The sequence below is a fragment of the Clarias gariepinus genome, chromosome 26 (assembly GCF_024256425.1).
Source record: "Clarias gariepinus isolate MV-2021 ecotype Netherlands chromosome 26, CGAR_prim_01v2, whole genome shotgun sequence".
Classification (NCBI taxonomy): domain Eukaryota; kingdom Metazoa; phylum Chordata; class Actinopteri; order Siluriformes; family Clariidae; genus Clarias; species Clarias gariepinus.
The window spans coordinates 19,659,863-19,673,013 of record NC_071125.1 but is presented as its reverse complement, the minus strand read 5'-3'; the positions used below and the strand labels follow the sequence as shown (position 1 = coordinate 19,673,013).

Sequence of the window (13,151 nt, the reverse complement as noted above, 5' to 3'; positions counted from 1 at the left end):
TGTAAGGCTGGGGGAACACATTCACGACTGGGGGTCCCTATTTAGGACCACTTCTGTACTGTATGTAAGGGATGGATACATTTTGTCGAAAGACCTGTTTCAAAAGCACAGCACAACTTTCTTTTCACTCCTGGCAACACGTGCAGCTGGAGCTATGCCTTGACAAACGCAAATGCGCGTCCGGGATGCATGAGTTTCAGTACTATTTATTTTGACACATACTGTATAATATTATTATTATTATTATTATTATTATTATTATTATTATTACTGAACCAATAACAACAACAACAACAACAACAATAATAATAATAATAATAATAATAATTATTATTATTATTATTTATTTTGTTTATAATAATAATAATAATAATAATAATAATAATAATAATAACAATAATAATAATAATTATTATTATTATTATTTATTTTGTTTATTATAATAATAATAATAATAATAATAATAATTATTATTATTATTATTATTATTACAATAACAATTATTATATAAAAAATTATAGAGGCTCTGAGAAATAATACTTCTAGTATTCTTTGGTAATTACGTTATTACAGGTGGGAATTTATAATGCCATTCAGTGTTTTATTTTTATTTTTTTTTCCTGATTTACAACGTCACTAGAACGAGTATTCTGTCCTGAATGAGCCGAGTGAAGTGGTGTTTAGTGGACTGCACCACTACTGAGCTCCCCTGTTGGCTCTTTCATGTGCTGTGTGATGGACTGTACTAATCCGAGTGGAAGAAAAAGGGGGGATTCCGTTCTTATAAGGCTGCGGCTGGAGGGAGAGAGAGGCGAGTCGGTGGAAGTTTCGGAGCCGGATAGGAAGCTGGTCCACGCTAATGGCTTTGTGCTCTCGCGCGAAGTTCTCGCGTTGAAAAGCAACAGAGCGCGAGCTCGGGCGCAGATCAACTGTTTTATTTTCTTTCTTTCTTTCTTTTTTTTCCGTGGCGCAAAATAATTTCCGAGTCCTGCTCTGGCTGTAATCTGGACAGAAATATAAGCAACGGCACTTCTGTACTGTGTGTGTGAGTGTGTGTGTGTGTGAGAGAGAGTGCTGGAGGATGGAGAGTGAGATCAGGATGATGCCCTCGGGATGCATCCGGCTGCTCTGCATCTTCAGCATCAGCATCAGCACCAGCGCTCGCGCTGCATCTCCATCCACCCGTAAGTTTCACTTAACGCCTTTAGGGCTTATGTGCATTCTTGTCAATTGTGCATGGGGGATTTTTAATTTAATTAATTTTTTTTAAACAGGACCCATGTTTTCAGAAAACCTTTGGATGTACAATACCTCGCTTTCACTGACTTTGTTAATGCATGTTTTTTTTTCGTCCTTCTTGTCCAGTTTCCATTTCACCAGCACAGCTGATTTTCTTCTGTATTGCCACTCTACCCCAATGAAGCCACACACAAACTGCACTGTCTTTTTTATTTATATACAAAATGGTTTGTACAGTATACTCCTTCATATGTAGAGTCTGTAAATCATGGTTTTGCATCGCAGGACACCGACGGATGCACTGGCATTGAAAATGAATAAATAAAAGGGCAGTGCTGACTAGTGCCAAACTGATGTGTCCAACTTACAGCCTAACCACCATCAAACATGCTCTGATTAGTTTTTTTGTTAAGTCAAAAGGATGACATTGGAGGAATTTCTTGTCTCCTCCTCAGCAGGCAGCAAAATCATTTCAATCTGTACACGTGTAGTTACATGTCACTGATGTTCACAGTTTAGTAAAGTATGTGCTAACAACCTTCCTTAGACTTTCTTAACAAAAAGTTTCGCATTTCGATCACAAAGCTCTCTTGTCGTTAAGTTACACAATCGTTTAGATTAATTCATCTGCTTATGGAGAGTAAATTGGGTGATCAGTCGTCTTAGCAAAACTAATTGAACATAAGGACAGGGTGTAATCACACCATTAGTCTTAGCTCAGGCGCACGCCATAGGAGGCACTCGGTCGAGGTTATTCATGTTCATTGCTTCCTCATGTTTGAGATAAAACACAAAGGCATGCTGCAGGAAAATGGCAGTTACAGGACACAACCTTAATGGGTTGTTCAATACAGTCGGTTGTTTCCTACCTAACAATATACTGTAATAAACAAAGCGCACCTTTTTTTCCACTTACCGCTACATGTAATGTTGTATAACATTTTCAAGACATGTAAGTTTCTGTTATAAATATATATATAATATAAACATTTATGTTAAATTAAGGAGACACAGATTGTGATATTAGCAGGAAACATGAAAACATGAAATCTTTTATAGTGTAGATTTAAAACTAAAGACTCTTTCCATCCATCCATCCATTTTACAAACCATGTATCTGGGCTTGGAGTCTTTCCCAGGGAACTCTCTAGGGATAGGAATCACTAGGAATCACCCGGCACGGTATTATCACGATAATAATGTATTGAAATTCTGTAGCTATCACTATTATTATTATTATTATTATTAAGTGTTTTTCAGATTTTGTTACAATTCTAAACAATTGCTCAGAGCGCTGTGCCATGTGAATAGTTTAAGCGCCACCTTACCACCTGTAGGATTATATAGGAATGCCAACATTTTACCGTTTCAAATGCAAATAAATAATAAATAAATAAATAAATCATCTAAAAATATAAAATTCAAAATGAATTTTTATGATTTAAAAGTCATACAGTACGTTGCCACACAAGAGAATCATGATACATCAGGGAAAATTATATTTCCACCATCTCTAGAACTCACACATCACCAACCCATTGTACAAACCAAGCACACACACACACACACACACACACACACACACACACACACACACACACACACACACACACACACACACACACACACACACACACACACACAGTATACCACACTTAAGGCAATTTGAAAACATCAATGTATGTCTTTGGACCTGACTACCTAAAGAAGAAACCCACACAGCACACACATACACATACTGTACACAGACACAGTCCAGAGGTAAAATTCGATCCTGTGACCTGGAGGTGCGAGGCAACAGTGTGCACTAAACACCATGTTTACTGTATATATAATACATCTAAGATAAACTTCTCCTTACGGAAAATGTCATTGTATCAACTTAATATATACAGTATAGATTTTTAAATTAAACAATAAAGCACTTTTAAAAGCTTAATATTAGTATTGGATTATGTGAAAAAAAAGTCTTTTCTAAAATGATGATTTAAAAGTGTGTTGGATAAAAGAATAGTGCAAAAAAAAAAGAAAATCCTCCACACGGCTTTGGCACGGTGGTTTAAAGGGAAAAGAGGACAATCAGCTAATCCCTCTGCACCTGCTGAACAATACACACTCACTTCAGAGCAGAATGAGGATTTGGGCTCGGCAGTGATGCTGTGGTTTATCCAAAACACATTCATAATGCTGAGATGAACGACCTGAAAAACATCATCATGTTGTCTGGATTTATGATGTCATTTACAGTAGGTTTGGTCATCTCTTAAAGCGTGGCAGGAGATAAAGAATTATAAAACCTTACCTGGAAATGAATAGTGACAGAATTAGCAAATATAATTGAAGTTAAAACGACAGTTAAATATAAATGACTTTATTTGAAAGATAATGTATATCTCGGCTAGCCAAATTGTTTTTACGAGGGGTGTTTGAGTCAAACTAAAAACAAATAATAGAAAAACTCCCTTTATTTCTTTAAACTAGATGTGCACGCGACTTCGTACATGTGGAATTTAATTGCACACTTTGTACACATGTACAATGTACAATGCCATCTGTTGGAATTTGGAATTAACTAAGTAGTAGTGCACGAATAAAGGTGCGTTTATTAAAGAAAGATTTAAATTGCACACTTGCAAACGCGTATTAAAAAATGCCATCTACCACCATTTAAGGTAGATTTTTTTTATAATGTAGGCGTTTTCCATTTTACTAAGTAAAAAAAAAAATTACAAAGTAGCATATCTTTTCTTCCCGTCGGCCGAGTGCGATGAAATAAAGCCTATATGTTACTTTACACTCGTTCGTTCAGTAGTTCTTAAGTGATGCATGCACAAACAAACAGAAAAAATTCTAAAAAAATCCTCCAAATTATTTTTTCGCAAATTTCCTCAATGTACAGACATGCCAACTTTACAGTTTTATTATACATACGTATGTAAAATCCGCTGCTATGCTAACCACTTATCCAAGAGTTTCACTAGTGCTCGGATACGATCAAGGTAGAAAGTTTTCTCAGAACCCTGGAGCCATGATCCGGCCACCTGAAATACTGGCCTCCCAGGAACTCTGTTAAGGGTTCAAACTAGTGGAAATGACTTCGAGCAAGGTTCAGGACTGTACAGGCAATGTGGCAATAACTCCCAGCCGAGTTCCTGTAACGTGTGACAAGTTATCTGTCGGTTTTCGAGGATCAGACGTTTCATTCACCGAATGTTCACGAGAACAAGTGAAGCAGGCTTCGAGCCACCTCGGCCAAGACCGTTGTTTATGGACGCATGGCCTTCTTTTGTACCTTTCAAGTCCCCGTTTCACTTAAACACCTCTCATACCATGCATGTAAACTTTTCTCGTAGATGCCTTCAGCTTTCAAATATATTTTTAAGCAAGCTTATTCATTGCGATTCATTCATTAAGATTTATTCATTGCGGTTTACAGATACAATATAGAAGGAGACGGACAAGGATTTTTGTCCTGCGGTAAACCCTTGGACGGCAACTGCTACAGTATCTGCATTTGGTCAAATGAATTGTGTTGGATTATGATGATGATTAGGAGCTGTGTGACAGTGTTTCAGTGTCCTTGGGTAAATCCGGAGCCGGGTTTCTGTCTGTGTAGAGTTTCTCATGCGGAACATGTGTCCTTGTAGGTTTCCTCTGACTTCCCTGGTTTCCATCCATCTCTCAAAAACATGCCAGGAGGTAGACTGGCTGCTGTAAATTGCTTTCTATGTGTGAAAAAGTGTTTTTTGTTTTTTTTTGCTCTGCGATGAATCCAGACTCTGGATCCATAGTTGCTCAGACAAACATAAAGCTGTGTGAAAAGACAGGACGCAAGGATCTTAGAAAAGTAAAAATCCTTGTGATAATAATGGAAGTGAAGCACATAATCCATAATCATGCATAGAACATGTCTTTACATAAAATGGCTTTTAAAATGTAACTGATTAAAAATGCATTAACGGGTCATGTTTGTTTTGTGTAGTAATTCTCCATAGCGCACATGTCTAATCATCGATACACCACAAGAGGGCTCAGTTGAAGTTCACAGTTGGTGTAGATGGTGTTGTGGAAAAGAAACAGCTGATCAGAATTTATCGTTGTACAAAATTGCGTGAGCAATGTTGCCAGATTGGGTGTTAACAAACTAACGGTCTAATTTCAGCAAGAGAATGAATTTATAAATAGATAAATTATTTTTTATCTGAGTGAGCAGGTTTTCAGCTTTGCCCTCCTTTTTTTTATGTTGTGATCTGGCAACCCTGGAGCACAGAGCAGTGAGTCTGAGTTTGTGTGTGATAATGCCATACAGTGCCAGCAAAAGTGTATTTCAAACTATGATGATAAACTTTGCAATTAATCCATGGCTCACATGCATGCCAAACTGTAGGGGTAAATCAGTACTGATTACGGTTCAAGCATGGGCTGTTATACCACTGGGCATTATTAGTCTATTTTGTGTGTGTGTGCGTGTGTGTTTGGATTTCTTTACTTTGTCTTGCATAACTGATTTTTTTTTATGCTGATATAAAATGTGTCTTGATGACATTATATTTTGGATATATTATGTATTGATTGTCAAGAACAATTACTAAAATTCTCAACCCTCGTCTAGACCTTTTAGCTCTGCATTCATTTTCAGTGGCACCAGTTTGACTCATAAAGCTGATTTTAGTGCCTGCATTTTATCGTCAAAATAATAATAATAAAATAAATAAAAGAATCCTCTCATTTTCAAACGGCTTTGAATTTAGTGTTCTATCGATTTCTCTAAAAGGGGCCTGTCATCCGATGATGCTCTTCTAAAAGGATGTCCGGGAGGAAATGACCGAATGTCAATTTCCTCCTTTTAGTTTAGCAAAAAAAAAAAAAAAAAAGAAAAGAAAAATAATCTGGAGTGTGTCACAAAGATTTGCAGATCCTTTGTGTGCATTATGCAAAAAGGGGAAAAAAACCCTTGTAGGAAATCAGTGAAGGTAAGGAGGACACGTAACTGAACTCCTGATTTCAGCTGAAAAATCGATTGTATGCACGGCTGCTCTGAGGGAATAGAGATGATAAGAGGATCTTAAATTATACTTGGAAATTTCAGAGCTTAGCAGAACTACATTGTGAGTGTTGTTGCCTTTATCTCAATTTATACACCTGTAATACACTAACTAAAGGCAGTTATTATTATTATTATTATTTAAGAAAGACATATAATTTGTAAGTGGAGGTGTAGCTGAGCGGTTAAGGTGTTGGATTACTAATTAAAAGGTCATAGGTTCAAACCCCAGCATGACCAAGTTAACGCTGTTGGGCCCTTGGGTACGGCCCTTGACCCTCAATGGCTTAGATGCAAAATAAGATAAAATTAAAGTTGTTCTGGATAAGAATGTCTGCTCAATGTACAAGCGGTGGTCATAAACTTGGAATGTAATGAAAAATGAATGTTGGTCATGAGCTTAGTTCTTCTGTATTTATCTTCCATCTAATGCGACACTTCTTCAAACGGTGAATAACCATCTTGGATAAAAAGTCCTACCTCGGGAATCACCTCGTCGTCGTCATACGCCTGCCATGACGTGGTTTCTCCCAGTGAACGTAGATGAAGAAGTCACTGGGTGTGAGGTTAGGAGACGGGGGTGGGTGAGGCATAATTTCGTACCCCAAGCCACCCGCAAGTTTTGCAGTTTCGTATTTTCAACCGGGTGCGGCATTTTGGTTTTGACCCTCTAGCGGCATCCCACGGGTTTTTTAAACAAGAAGAAATGTCCATGAACTTACTTATTTTCGGAGACATCATTTAGGCAAATATTCATCGTTTTTTTTTTCATTCGATAATACAAATTTTATGAAAGTTCCTCATATGTATTAGACATACATACATTTTTCCCTACCCAGGTTTTTGGTCCTTACTGGTAAATCCTTACACTTGCATCACAAAGTTCTGCACTTTCAAGTTGCATCTCCATTCTGGTTTTGGCTCACCTCCCATAAATCAATGTGGTCTGAAAGAAATAAAATGAAAGCACTTGCTTTGAAAGGACGATTGATTTTTCAGTCTAAAAAGATGCTCCTTGACAATCGGGTTCGAGTCCTACTTCCACGACCCTACAGTTGTGCTGTGAACCTAAACTTAACCAACTTAACTAAACCACAGTTTATTTATATGTTTTTTTATTAGATAATTGTTCACTTGATACACAAATGATTTACAACGTTAGTCCTCTCAAGCCATTATAAGCCAGATGTATGAAAGAGATCCGTTTGCTGTGGATGAGTGACAGTAATGAGCATTTGCGTGGTTCTTATTCGTTGTCTGTTCGTTGTCTGCCTAAGGGCCATGTCACACCACACGTCATGTAAGTAAGATTTCCATTCCACACCAGCCATGTCATACTTCATTTCTTCATTTCTATTTATTCTTACCTATTCACAAAGATGAAGCCTTAAAGAAAAGCCCATTCTGCGAGGGGCGTTCGGGTCAAACAGGGACTTTTGATTGTGCGGAATAACAGAACACAGTTACATGTATAACAAGTTTTGGGGGGACGTAACTTTTTAAAGTAACTAATTACATCACAAAATTATTGTCATTAAAATTGTCGTTATATTCCAGTGTTACTTTTTGATAAAAGTTACTAGTTCGAGTACTTTTCCATTGCAGAAAATGAAAACTCCTTTGTGATTCCTCATGTATGTTGTTTTGGTCAAGACCTTTATAATTATTCAACCATCATCACTCTGTGAAGTTTGGCCCATAATCTGTTAACTACTAAAAACCCTATCTCATCTACGCGGTTTCGCGCGAAAGCTGTAAGTACGGTTCATCTTGAATCACCGCAAGTTTTGATGCTGTGATTACGTTTTTTTTTTTTTTTTTTTTATCTTTCCGTACGTCGGTCCTCGTGGAAGCTCGCGGACCTTGCAGATCTTCGAACGTCCGGCGGTCTCACTAACACAGCTATGACTAGAAGTACAATTTATCAAGATACAGTGAATAAGTTGTTGTAACCATATTGGACTTATGCAAGAAAACTGTAAGAAGCGTTGAGCTTTGATGTTAAAATAAACAAAAGAGTGCAAAAAATGGTGCCTAACACCGCTTCTCACCGTGAGTCAAACCGCATAGGTGAGATAGGGGTATGACAGCAGGAATAACAGAGGTAGGTGGGTGATCGGGGGGCGGGGCTTGTAGGACGACTTACACACACACACACACTAACAGAATCACTGCTGTCTGGATCACAGATTATATAAATTATCTAAATAACGGATTACTTTTTTGAAAATATAACTAAATAACTGAGTCCTTAAATGGCGAACCTAAGATGTTAGCTTACTTGTTACATAAAAAGGTAATCCAAGTACTCTAACGTTACTTTGTAACGCGTTACACTCAACACTGGTTATAGCAGTAAAAGCTCCCTTTATTTCTCTACATAATCCCCTGCTACACTAATGCATTTATCAATACGAGTTATAATATTGTTTAAAATCCATCTAGCATGCCAGAGCCATGATTGGAGTGGCTGCTTTACATCTGAAACGCTGGCCTCCCAGGAACTCCTTTAATGGTCTTAACGTGTCAAAATGGCTTAGAGTGATGTCAGGACTGTACAGGGTATATAACTCCCTGTCGAGTTTTTGTAATGTGCAAGTGGTTTTGATAAATAATTGTGTGAACAGTTCCCATAGACAGTGTGTCTTCCACAAGTGTCGATTTTTTAGGATCAGGTGTTTTAATCACGAAATGTTTACGGAAAAGACTATAGTGGGCTCTGAGCCATCTGGGTCTGCATCGTCATTTATGGACTTACGGTTTTTCTTAAAACTTTTCACCATTCAAATGTTTTACTGCAGCTTTAAGTACTTAGGGTCAACGGTCCAGAACAACAGAGAGTGTGGAAAGGAGGAGAAGAGGTGTGTAAATCAGAGAGAATGAAAGTTAAAGTGTATAAGTGGCAATGTCAGTGGCAAGGAAGAAAAGACAGGAGGCAGAGTTAAAGGTAACAGAGATGAGGATGTTGATGTTCTCTTTGAAAGTCACAAGGATTGATAGGATCAAGAATGAGTCCTTCAGAGGGACAACCTATGTTAGATGTTTTGGAGATAAAGTCAGAGAGGCCGGATTGAGGTGGTTTGGACATGTTCAGTGGAGAGATTATGAATATATCAGTAGAACGTGCTGAGGTTGGAACTGCCAGGCAGAGAGTCTAGAGGAAGACTGCCCTTAAATTTTTACGGCTTCATTCACAGGAAATTTTTTTTAAGAAGTTTTTTTTTTAACTTTAACACACCATTACAATGCAAAAATTACATACTTGTAAAAAAGTGTATTTGGCAGACGCCCTTATCATTTACTTTTAGACATTTGGCAGTATCTAAGAAGATTCAATATAAACGTATCTAAGCAGTTGAGGGTTAAGGGCCTTGCTTAAGGGCCCAACAGTGGCAACGTGGTGGTTGTGAAATTTGAACCTGGGACCTTCCGAACCGTAGTTTAATGCCCCTGTACGTAAAAAGGGAGAAATACTATATACAGTATATAATTCATAATAGCCTGTAACCTAGCTGGCTTACTCTGTATGTTCCCATTAACGGTACTTCTGGAAAAATTTTCACCCTTTTTTCCATTTTATACTGTAAAAAATTATGTTCCTGAAAAAATAATCATTTGCTATAATCGCTGTGGAATAAGAAGTGGAATTTAACACTCCTCGTGAACACAGACAAGGAAAGCAATAAACACAGTGAAATGGCAAGACATTGATCCCATTGATTAACCAATGTGATCTGGGATTTGCATGAATACAGACTAGATTTAACCAATGCAAGGTGTTTTTCTCACTACATTCAGCTTAATGGAACAGGTACAGCGTTGTGGGGGGTTCTGGAATTTGGAGTTCCTTCAGGCCGTGACACGACCTCACCGAGCAGCTCTTGAACCCGTGAACTAACACATTAAACATTTAAAAGTTGCACTGCAAAACGAACATGGAAACCGACATGGTGTTAATTTATGGTAAAAAGGACGAGTATTACTTGTCAGTTTACTGTTAGCTAAGTGGGCACTTTTTTTCCCATGTGTCCCCACACATCAAAGAGAACTTCAACTCATTGACCTATTTTTGTTCCCCCCTGGTGCTGCTGTCCACTGCTGGGTATTTTTATAGCACACTAGTTCAATTTGCTCACCCAGTTGCCTACATTTAACAAGGACATTCAAGAAAATCAAACGGAAATATAAAGTAGTATCATACTTTTATACAAGTACAGAATAAAAATAAGGGATGCACAATGGAAAAGTGCAAATGTATTCAAATCGAACAATTACATATGATTTAAAATCTGCTTCTGTTCTGTTTGCGAAAAAGAATGTCACCTATTCATCCTGCAGAATTCTTTCAGGGCTGGCCAAGCACACCTCTTGATGTCTACATGAGTAGTAACTGTAACACATGGCCCGGTGGTGGAGAAAATGGATCAATGTCCAGCGGAATTTGCAAAAAAAAAAACATAAACTAAACTTATGATGGGAGTCGGTAACCATTCCATAACCTTGCACTTGTTGTGTTTTCTTAACAATCAATTCCACCACCCTTGAGTATTACTACACCCTGAATACATTACACATAACTAGGATTATTGCATAAGCAGCTACTGTACAGTATTTCCAAATATTTTAATATATTTCAAAGATTAAAAACATAACATATGTCAAAACAGAAGTATATACAGTATTCATTGTAGACTAATTAGTATTAAACGTTGTACACCCAGTCTTTGACAGAATTTGCTTATAATGGGTTTTTTTCCCCTTCGTTTGTGATTTAGCGGTTTCATTTTTCCTAAACCTAAAGTATGCCCACATCTGCAAGCGACATCTGGGAAAAATGTATAACAGGTAATAATGGGAAGTTTGGATCATCACTGAATCCCATTCATCCAAATGAACGATATTTTTTTTCATTTAATTTCATTTGTCATTTACTGTTGTTCTCATTTTTTCGTTCTTTTAATTAGAAATGAAATAAAATAAAATGTTACATTTTTAATAAACCGAACCCCAACACGTCTACATACACAAATTTTGGCTAAAGTTCCAGTAATGAAAATATTACAATGCAGCTAAGAACATATAATGATAAACAGAATGAGCAGCTCACCTCTCGTATCTTCTGGTCCGAATCATTCGTTGTTTTGTCACATGACTCTCATAGACGCTATGCAGTGCATTAAACAGGAAACAGAATCGAGCAGATCTTCTCACGAGTCTTCTAGTCCGATTTGTTCGTTCTTTTAAATCTATTGCACTCCTTCGGAACAAAATACTTGAGAGGTAACTACTCATTTCTGTTTCCTGTACATAACCTACGGAGATCTTGCGATGCTTTGCTCATGTGCACACAGTAGAAAATGAACAAATCACTCTCCGAGACTACTCGTTCTTCTGAGTCACGTTAAAGACTCGTTCAAAAAATCATCACTAATAACTTGAGTTATATTGTCCAACATTTTACACACAACAGTATTGTGACCTTGCGCAGTTCTCGCTAGTATCTGCAATTTTTAACGCTTAACATCGATTGCCATTTTTCATAATCAGTCGCACAGAGAATCCACCGATACTTGTATATAATCGATGATTGCCCCTCATTAATAATACAGCCAAACCCCCGCATATGAATTTAATTTGTTCTCAAGGTGAAATTTTTTTTCAATAAATAGAAATAAATAAGCATTGTGGTACGAGGGTACACACTCCTGACCTCCTGCATGGATCTGACCCTCATCTGAATTAAAATTCCTGTAATTTGCATGCAAAATATTATGAAATATTCAATAAGATTTATACATTTTAAAGCTACAATGCATTCACGTCACCCATCATACATAGGAATATATTTGTAAATGTTTTAGGATCCAGGTCACACAGTGGGAAGTGTGACAGAAAAAGGTTCAGGATGCAGCTGTCAGTCAAAACCATTTTTTATATCATGTTTCATGTGTTTTCAAGGTTGTTTGTATAAGTAAGAAATACAAGGAAACAAAAAAAACATGATTGCACCGTCAGATACCAGACTTATTCAGGAACCCATCCTTCTCATCTAGGAAAAAGGAAGCATCTGATTGGCTCATAATGATATTTAATAAATTGGTTAAAACAATAAGCAGTGTAAAATATTATATCAAGCATACTGCTCTTTGTGAAGAATAAACTAGATGACAGCAGTGTGCTGTAACATGAGCATTTCTCCACCTACTGTTGGGTGATTGCCAGGATGTTTATGGAAAATCCATTCTGAAAGCCAGGTTAATGCATTTCGTCAATAAAGGTTTGGAAGGGCACATTTAGTCAGTGCTTTTGGATTCAAACAGCCAGTGCCTTATGTAAGTAGTCACCCTTATTTGATCACATTTTGCTGTTAAATGGAAGAGTGAGGAAAAGAAAGCCATTAGCCATTTGGAGACTCAAACGAGACTCACAGAGTGAACAGAAAGCTTCTCTAGTTTGATGCCACCCAAATGTAACTTTAGTCTCTGCAGTCTCTGCACTCTGTCCTTTTGTGCTCAGTGCTGTTCTTTTATTTATCTATTTATTTTTGTTTATTTTTTTGGAAAGTTCTAAAAACCAGTCTCAGAGTAAAGCATGGTGTGGTGATGTTTTTCATTATCAGGGATTTGGAACCTGGTGAAAGTTGAGGGGCAAAGAGGGATAGAGCTCAATGCAGACCACTCCTGTGCTGTTAACTTCTGCAGGAGAAGTGGGAGCAAGCATAAAGATAAGAGCGAGTCACACCCGTTCAACTTGAGAGATCAAGTGGCTCCTCAAATCTTCCAATCTTGCTTGTTTTTCAGAGTACTGTATTTAATTTTAATGCAATTTTAAAACTGAAGGTGCTTTTTTTTGTATGTATGTTTATATC

General features: G+C 37.3%; 1 protein-coding gene across 1 annotated transcript in view; it reads left to right on the top strand.

Annotated features, from left to right (window-relative positions):
• Nucleotides 1-850: 850 nt before the first annotated feature.
• The window catches only part of LOC128514207 (contactin-associated protein-like 2), a 159,581-nt gene continuing 147,280 nt past the window's right edge, over nt 851-13,151 (top strand). The window contains exon 1 of the mRNA XM_053487948.1: nt 851-1,184. Coding sequence (XP_053343923.1) covers nt 1,082-1,184 — 103 coding nt within the window. The 5' untranslated portion in view covers nt 851-1,081. The remainder of the gene's footprint in view (nt 1,185-13,151) is intronic.